Source organism: Agelaius tricolor, unplaced genomic scaffold, assembly GCF_023055355.1.
Source record: "Agelaius tricolor isolate 1412-34295 unplaced genomic scaffold, bAgeTri1.0.p SCAF_2, whole genome shotgun sequence".
In the NCBI taxonomy this organism is placed as follows: domain Eukaryota; kingdom Metazoa; phylum Chordata; class Aves; order Passeriformes; family Icteridae; genus Agelaius; species Agelaius tricolor.
The window spans coordinates 94,556,001-94,564,275 of NW_027269262.1; the positions used below are offsets into that span (position 1 = coordinate 94,556,001).

The 8,275-nt window shown below is 51.6% G+C and overlaps 1 protein-coding gene across 1 annotated transcript; it reads left to right on the forward strand.

Annotated features, from left to right (window-relative positions):
* Nucleotides 1–319: 319 nt before the first annotated feature.
* Nucleotides 320–4,714, forward strand: LOC139600998 (ly6/PLAUR domain-containing protein 2-like). The gene is made up of 3 exons (XM_071449656.1): nucleotides 320–371; nucleotides 3,344–3,463; nucleotides 4,503–4,714. Exons 1-3 carry the CDS (start codon nucleotides 320–322, stop codon nucleotides 4,712–4,714), a joined length of 384 nt encoding a protein of 127 aa, XP_071305757.1.
* Nucleotides 4,715–8,275: the final 3,561 nt, after the last annotated feature.

Sequence of the window (8,275 nt, forward strand, 5' to 3'; positions counted from 1 at the left end):
CATCCAAGCCCTGGCACGGGGCCACACCTTGCAGTGCCAGCCGTGTTTTACCTTTTTCCATGGGACCAGCCCCAGGACATAAACCTGGGGAAGAGCCGAGGTATGGCAGGAGTCTGCTCGTTGGGGTGATGTCACCTCGTCAGGGAACTCGTTCCTCTGCAAATCCCAATCCAGACTGGAGCTGGGCTTTCCCCTGATCACCCCGAGGGAATCCGCCCACAGCATCAACAACAGCTGATGGTGGAGGGTGGGAAAACATATAAAGCTCCTTGGGAGAAGCTCTCTGGATCTGTCCTGGCTGCCTGGATCTGCTCTCAGCATGAAGAAACTCCTGGTGGGATTCCTGCTTGGCCTGGCATTCGTGGAGTTGGGTAAGAGCTCCTCATTCCCAACACTCCAGGGCCCCCCACCCTGGGAAACTCCTGGGAGGGGAAGGAGGGGAAAGACCTGGTAACCCCCCGGGTAGGGGAAAGGATGCCTTTTGTATTGAAGAAGGTCGAAGGAGAGGGTGAAATGGGAAAGGGGAGATGCATTCCTGGTGGGAAGAGCTGTGGTGCCTGACTGGGAGCAATGCACGTCCTTTGGATTCCTGTCACCCACATCCAGGGATGGAGGGGACAAGCACAAGGCACAGGGCAGGACCAGCCTGGGCAAGAGCTTGAAGTGCCAGTCTCTACCTGAGCTGCCACCCTGTCCCATCAGGAATATTCATCCCAAGCTCCTGGCACCCCTAAAACCTTCCAGCTGACTGCTGGAAGTGCTGAAAGCCGGAAGGTGAAACTTCAATACAGATTAAGGTGGGGGTATGAGAAATAACTCCAAGGACATTGGAAAGTTTTATTAAACCCCCAGCTCCAGGATTTTCCCTTATTTCAGGAGATAGGAAATTCCCCTGGAATTTCAGGAGGTATTTCAGGAGATAGGTGGAAATGGGAAATTCCCCTGGGTCTGTGATGGTTCTGGATCTTGGGCAAGCTGGCAGCAGGGTTTGGCCGTCGCTGTGTCCTTCCTCCATGCAGATGTGACCAACTGCAGCCCCATCCCTGCCTGGAAAAGGCATTCCAGGGATGACACCACCCCAGAGGGGATTAACCCACAGCCCACGGGCCCCAGCGATCCTCAGGCTGCTTCCATGGAAGATCTCAAAGGAAAGGCAGCCTGGGCAGGGATCAAACATTCCCATCTGAATTCTTGTCTTGGATTTAATTAAATTTCTGAGAAACCACCGAAGGTCTCAAAGAATTTTTATGGAAGCAGAGTTATCAACCCCATTTGCTTTATAGTTGAAATCAGGCAGAAATATTTTTTTGGGGATGATCCAAACGGAAGCAGCTGGCCTAGGCACCCCTGCTGAGGTTGAGGATATGTCAGTGACCATTCATATTCCTGAGGTTTGATATCAAGGAATAGAAGGTCCTGCTGGACAGGGAGGAACAGGCAATTATTTGGCTCAGATCAGGATGCAGAGCTGTCTCTGTTCAGTTCTCCTCTCCCAGTCCTTATGGATTTGGGCTTTCCTCTTCCATGCAACCTTCCCACACAAGCCATGTCCTCCAAATGCCCCACCTGGAGTCAGTGAAAGATGAGGGGGTTGAGGTTTTCCTTCCTTAAACCTGCTTTTAACTGGGATTAATTCCCCCAAGGCATTCCCCAGTATATCTATGAAAATATTGAGGTTTGTAAATGGAAACCACCTCACCCCAAGAGTTGCAGGACAGTTTCTCAAGTGCCTGAAGCCAGAATTGCTCTGTCCATCCATCCATCCATCCATCCTGCACATCCACAGGCATCCAATTGATTGTTGATAATGTGTTACCTCTGTTAAAATATATAACAATTTTATGGATTGGATCATGGATTATTGGGAAGGGAACTAGTGAGGTCCTGAGCTGGGATAAACAGGGATGGCTCCACCACCCTTGTTTACAGGGAGTATGGCCACAAGAAAATTGAAATATTTCCCATGAAAACATTCTTTTTACTTCTGCAAAGAGACAAGGAATTGTCTCTTTGAATTTAATTCCTTAGCAAGGGCCAAGGAATGAGAAAGAGAAGTTTTGCGCTGTGTAGGCTCTACCCCACAGCTGAATTTTCCAAAGGAGCTGCTGCAAGGAGAAGATGCTTGAAAATTCCTTTCTGAAGTCAGGTGTTCAAACAAATGCCTTCAAAAATATTTATCCTTATCACAAAGCCCCAGAGGTGCCTCTGACGGCAGAACGGGAACAAACAAAAAACAGCGTCGCTGTGAATTTTTACCAATAGATGGCACTGGACGCTTGCCGGTTGTTTTTCAGCCGGTGGAAGGAGGGCAGGATAGAAAATCTCAAACCAGGCTGGTTTTTGTCATCAAGCCACACCGCAGGACTCCGGAAAATCCACACTCTCAGTGTCTGCTGGCTGTGGATGGACAGCGCTCACACTGAGGGGTTTGAGAGCTGCTTTGCATAGATTTGCATATCCAGAGGTGTACCTCCCTCAGGTGGCAGCCAGCAAGGGTTTGTACATCGCCTCTTCAAAAAGCAGCGGTAGCCCCTGATGAGAGCAGTTTTAGGGCCACACTCAGACCTCAGGATCTCTGACGCAGCTCTGAAATTTAAATCCTGCTCTCAGCTACTGATTCCTGCAGAATTTCCCTTAAAAGGGCAGGAAGGAGCTGTTGCTGTGAAGGGAGGGATGGGAGAGAATGCTGGTCTCAGCAGAAGGAGCTGGTTTTTACCATCATGGAATACCCTGATTTGGAAGGGACCCACAAGGATTATCAAGGTCCAGTTCCTTGCCCTGCCCAGGACATCCCAACAATCCCACCCTGTGGCCTGAGAGCGTTGTCCAAACATTTCCTGAGCTCTTGAGGCCGTGACCATTCCCTGGGGAGCCTGTTCCATTGCCTGGCCACTCTCTGAGGGAAGAACCTTTTCCTGATATCCAACTTAAACCCCCCCTGACACAGTTTCAGGCCATTCCCTTGGATTCTGTCACTGCTCCAAAGAGATCAGTGCTGCCCCTCCACTTCCCCTCATCAGGAAGTTGTAGATCCCAAAAAGTCTCCCCTCAGCCTCCTCTTCTCCAGGCTGAATTCTTACAGAGGATGCTCAGACCTACCAAAGCTCAAGCTTTAGCCCCTTTTTCGGGCTGCTGAGCCTCCAAAGTCATGCTCAGGCCCAGCTCCTGCAACACCACCCTTGTCCTCCAGTGCTGGGATTTGTCTTTTCCCCTCCCTTGGCTTATCCAAGCTTTGCCATTGCCTCCTAATTTTGGACGCTGCTGCATTTTGGTCAGAAAGATGAAGATTTGGGTCTGTCTTCCTGGCTGTGTCACCTCAGAGCCTTTTCTGTCCCCTCTGCAGCCCAGTCCCTGCGATGTTACGTGTGCAGGGAGCCCACAGACATCTCCAAGTGCAGGACACCCATCTTGTGTCCCCCAAAAGCCACCGTGTGCACCACGACGCTGCACTCCGTGGACCTAGGTGAGTGCCACCACTGCCCCTGAGGGGTCCTGGGGAGAAACCCGAGAATTCCAGGATGGGTTGGGCTGGGACAGAGCTTAAAGATCATGGAACTCCAAACTCCCACATTCCAGTAGACCAGGTTGCTCCAAACCTCGTCCAGCCTGGTCTTGGATACTTCCAGGGATGGGACAGCCACAGATTCTCTGGGAAATCCATTCCAGGGCCTCTCCACCCTCACAGCCAAGAATTCCTTCCCAATATCCCATCTATCCCTGCCCTCTGGCAGTGGGAAGCCCTTCCCTGTGTCCTGTCCCTCCATCCCTTTGTCCCAAGTCCTTCTCCAGCTCTCCTGGAGCCCCTTTAGGCACTGGAAGTAGCTCTGAGTTCTCCCTGGAGCCTTCTCTTCTCCAGGTGAGCACCCTCAGCTCACCCAGCCTGGCTCCAGAGCAGAGGAGCTTCAGCCCTTGGAGCATCTCCATGGCCTCGCCTGGACCTGCTCCAACAATTCCCTGCCTTTGTTGTGTCAGGACCCCAGAGCTGGAGGCAGCTCCCACTCTTCAGGTGGGGTCTCACTAGAACAGAGGGGGAGAATCACCTCCCTTAATCTGCTGGCCACACTTCCCTCTCCCCATCCCAGTCCCTTTAACATCTCTGCAAAAACCCAGGTGAAATTATCCCACTTTAGAGAGGGAAGGAGAGAAATCCATCAGATTTGGAGCCTCACAGTGAAGTGTCAGGACTCACTGCACTTGTTGCCTCTGTGTTGCCTTTCCTACCCCGATATCTCTGTGGACCTTGAATTTATAGAGGGTGCAAACATCTACAGGGAATTGTGTCCCTTGTCCATGCTGGAATGATTTTGGAAGGAGCAGGAGGGTGAGAGAGAGTCAGCAGTGAGAGCTGGCAGGCCTGTTCCCACAGAAAACAGGCTGGGTTAGAGGCACCCATGGATTAGGGATGTCCAACACCTCCTCTGTCTGTGTTTCTCAATCCCATTTCCCTTCCCTGCTTTCTCCCCTCTCTCACCTCCTCCTCCTGTCCAATCTGCCTCTCCCAGGTTATCCCTTTTTTGGCAACATCACCGTGACCAGGGACTGTGAGGAGGAATGCCTCTCCTACGATGGGATAGGGGCCCAAAAGCCAAAATCCTGCTGCTACACCGACCTGTGCACGGATGACACCAAGAGCAGCAGTGGGGTGAGGAGCAGCCCTATAGCGCTGGGTCTGGTGGCCCTGGTGGCTGGCACGGTCCTCCAGTGCTCCCTGTGAGGTCACAAGTGTCCCAGCTCCAGCTGAAAGCCCACCACTCTCCCTGCCAAGCTGCCTCATGAACTCTTCGATGCTTTGGGAATGTCCTTCTTTGCTGACAGGTGGCTTCACCCCGTCTTCAATGCTGCATTCAAGCCAAGAATGGACTTAAACCTGGACTTAACCTGGACTTAAACCCCTCAAATCTCCAGTTTCCAGCTGTTTAAGCAGATGTTCCTCACCTTCAGCTGCTTCTGCTCCTCAGGATCCACAGAGAATGGGCTGGGTTAGAAGGAGTCTTCAAGATCATCCAGCTCCAAGCCCCTGCCATGGGCAGAGACACCTTCCACCATCCCAGGTTGCTCCAAGCTCCAATCTGGCCTGGAACACTTCCAGGGACCCAGGGGCACCCACAGCTTCTCTGGGAATCCTGTGCCATGTCCCGATTGAGAGGAGCAGATGGATCTGGGCCCAGTTACCTCCTGCCCATCAGGGTGTGGGCGGCAACTGCAGGGATCTGGAGCTTAAGTCCAAGGATAAGCTAAGGAATGAGTTCAGAAGTGCTCAGCTTCCATGTGGGAACAGGATGGATTTCTGGAAAGCTCAGCACACCCCCTGGACTGACAGACCAGGGTAGGTCAGACCTGCAGCTCAAATTTCCAACTTTGGCCAGACAAACACACACACCCCTCCCTCAGCTTCTGCCTGAGCTCAGGTTGCAGTTGGAGCTCCCAGATTTCTCTTTCCAGATGTTTTAAAGATTATTCCAAGCAAATTCTTCTCTTATTCTGCCCTCCCTTCTTCCCTTCAGAGCAGAAATTGCAGGATGGGAAAAATAATGTTTATCCCAGACCCTCAGCTCTAGGAAAAATCAGTTAAAAGTGCTGGGATCCCAGCTGGGATTTGCTTGGAGCAGATGTGGGATTGATTCTGAGGCCCTGCCTGCTGCAAAAGCAGCTGGAGTGGAAGCAGATATGAATGAGCCAGGTGTGCCCAGCTCACAGAGATGCAGGAAATTTGCCACTCCCTCTGTTCCTATTGCCAGGGATCATCCAGATGATCGGGAAACAAGGGTAGAGTGGAGCACGGATACACCCCGTGCACCATCCCTGTGTGTTCACAGCATCCCTGAAACCTCCTCTGTGGCAAAGTCTATTTTTCCTCCATTTTTCCCCCCCTTTTCCACTCTCTTTCCACAAGAAACCAAAGCAGGGGGCTCTTTTTCCATCCTTGCACTGAAGGAATAGTTTCTCAAGGTCTTTCTCAGTGCCATTTAGGAGAAAACTCTGACAATCTTGCATTCCTTGGCAGAGCTCAGGAGGATGGTGAGCCTTTTTCCCTGGAGGTGAAACCCACTAAAACACTGAAAACCCCCTGGCAGTGCTGAGATCTGCAGGGAGCAAACGCCATGGCGAGGATAATAATTGGAAGTTACTCAAATCCCAGAGTTCCACCCACCCTCACAGACACTGAGCACCAGGCCCTGCTTCCCACTCGTCTGTTCTGTTTTTCCCTTCTTCAAAACCAGCTGGATGTGTCAGGCCAGAAGCAAAGCTCCAGCCCCGCCATCCTCAGATCATATTCCTTTTTTTTTTTGTCCTGGCTTCCAGCTCTGTCTCCAGCAGCCTTTCCACATTTTCTGCAGGATCCCGGGCTCTGCTTTCCACCTGTGGATGGGGCAGGGTTTGGATACAGAGGGACTGGGAGGGTGAGGGTGAGAATTTCGTAAATAAAGTTGGATTCTCTGGTTTTCAGCCTGCAGCACCTTTATTTTGTGCTCGATATTCCCATGGGAAAGGAGTGTGGGGCAGCACAGGGTTCAGGGAGGGCGTTTCTGGCTTGTTTTTCAGCTCCCAAACTGCCCTGTGCCGGACAGGGGGAAAACCACACACAGGGATGAGCACAGGAGTGCAAAAATCCTCCTTGTAAAAGTCAGATTTAAGGCTATCCCTGCTGGAAAAGGAGCGGGGAGAAGGGTAAAATATAGTCCAGTGGGACAGGAGGCTTTTTTGGGATACGCACTGGGAGAACTGGCAGGGGGGGGTTTCAGGGAGCAAAAGAGAAAGTGCCTGAGCTCAGCAGTGAGGCCAACAGGAGGCTGGGAGTGACCCTGCTGTGCTGCAAAGATGCTCCCCGTGGGCACTGTCCCCTCGTGTCACCGGTGCTGGCTGTGAGCATCCTGCCCCTCCCGGCCTCCTCTCACCCGGGACTCACCTGCCAACGTGACCCACGAGTTTCTGCTGGAGCCAAAACAGGCTCGGAATCAGATTTTTATCTTAAAAGCTCCTCTAGTACATTCCTTGATTAGGAGAGGTGACAAACCCTTCACGCAGGGGTATAAAAATGGCCTTTTTTGTGTTACAAGTCACCTGTTCGCACTGTGGCAGCCACGAGGCTGAACAGGCGTCACTGGGAGCACTTAAAAAAATCGAGTTTGCTGTTTCTTTGGTTATTGCTGTTATTTATCCCTCCTTTTGCCCCTTAGGAGTTAAACCCAGCCAGTGCCAGTGCCCCAGGAAATGCAGGAGAATCAAAGGCCTGGCCGGATTTTTGCGTCACTGGGTCGAGTGGACACGGGGAGAGAGGAGTTTAAATATAGGCTGGAGAAAATAGAACAGAGGAAAATGTGTTTCCAAAGGGCCAGAAAAAGACCTGCAACCTCTCGGCCCTGCCGGGTGAGGCTTCACAGCCAGCGGAATCCAGCGCTGGTGTTGCTCTGCTGAAGGATTTTTTTTGTCTGTCTGAGGGCTTGTTCCTCTCAACACATGCAGAGATTTTATCTCCAGATTTGAGGGCATTCCTCAGTGCCTTATGCTTTATCTGGTCAAAAAAAAATTGCCTTTTCCACCTCTTTCCAGCCCTTCTGCAAATGTGGGGCAGTGCTAGAGGCATGCAGTCATGGAATAGTTTGGGTGGGGAAGGAGCTCAAGATCATCAAATTCCAACCCCTGCCATGGGCAGGGACACCTTCCACTATCCCAGGTTGCTCCAAGCCCCATCCAACCTGGCCTCGGACACTTCCAGGGATGGGGCAGCCACAGCTCCGCTGGGAAACTTCTGCCAGGGCCTCCCCACCCTCACAGGGAGGAATTTTTTCCTGATCTGCATCTCCCACTTCCAGTTACAAACCTAAAGTGCTTTTTTCCACACAGAAATCAGAGAGAAAAGAACAAGAGAGGTTCATTTGTGAGGATATTCCAGCTGGGATACCCTGTGGAGTCCCACCTCCAGCCAAAAATCAGGGCTAGGTGTGAGCCTTGAGTAGCTTTTACTTGTGAGCTCCACGATTCCAGAAGGTGGAGTGGGCATTCCAAAAGATAATTTCTCTGGAAAGACAAAACACTCAGCTTGGATTTAAACTGAAGGAGGACCCGGGTTCAATCCTGGTTTGCCCTGAGCAGGATTCCCAGAGAAGCATCACAGGAGCAGCAGGATTAATATTTAAAGGACTGGGTTTTCCAGCTGGGATCATTTCCAGTTGCTTTCCACAGCAGGACACTGGTCAGGCCATGAGTGGTGGTTGTTATCCCAGCATGCCCTGATTGCAGAGGTGGGAAACACCAGGAGCTGTTTGGCTGCTTA

Excerpts from the sequence above, each read along its gene's own strand:
- LOC139600998 (XM_071449656.1), top strand. The coding sequence starts at position 320 with ATGAAGAAACTCCTGGTGGGATTCCTGCTTGGCCTGGCATTCGTGGAG. Across the intron at positions 372-3,343 it reads CCTGGCATTCGTGGAGTTGG|CCCAGTCCCTGCGATGTTAC; the intron begins GTAAGAGCTCCT and ends TCCCCTCTGCAG. Across the intron at positions 3,464-4,502 it reads GCTGCACTCCGTGGACCTAG|GTTATCCCTTTTTTGGCAAC; the intron begins GTGAGTGCCACC and ends TGCCTCTCCCAG.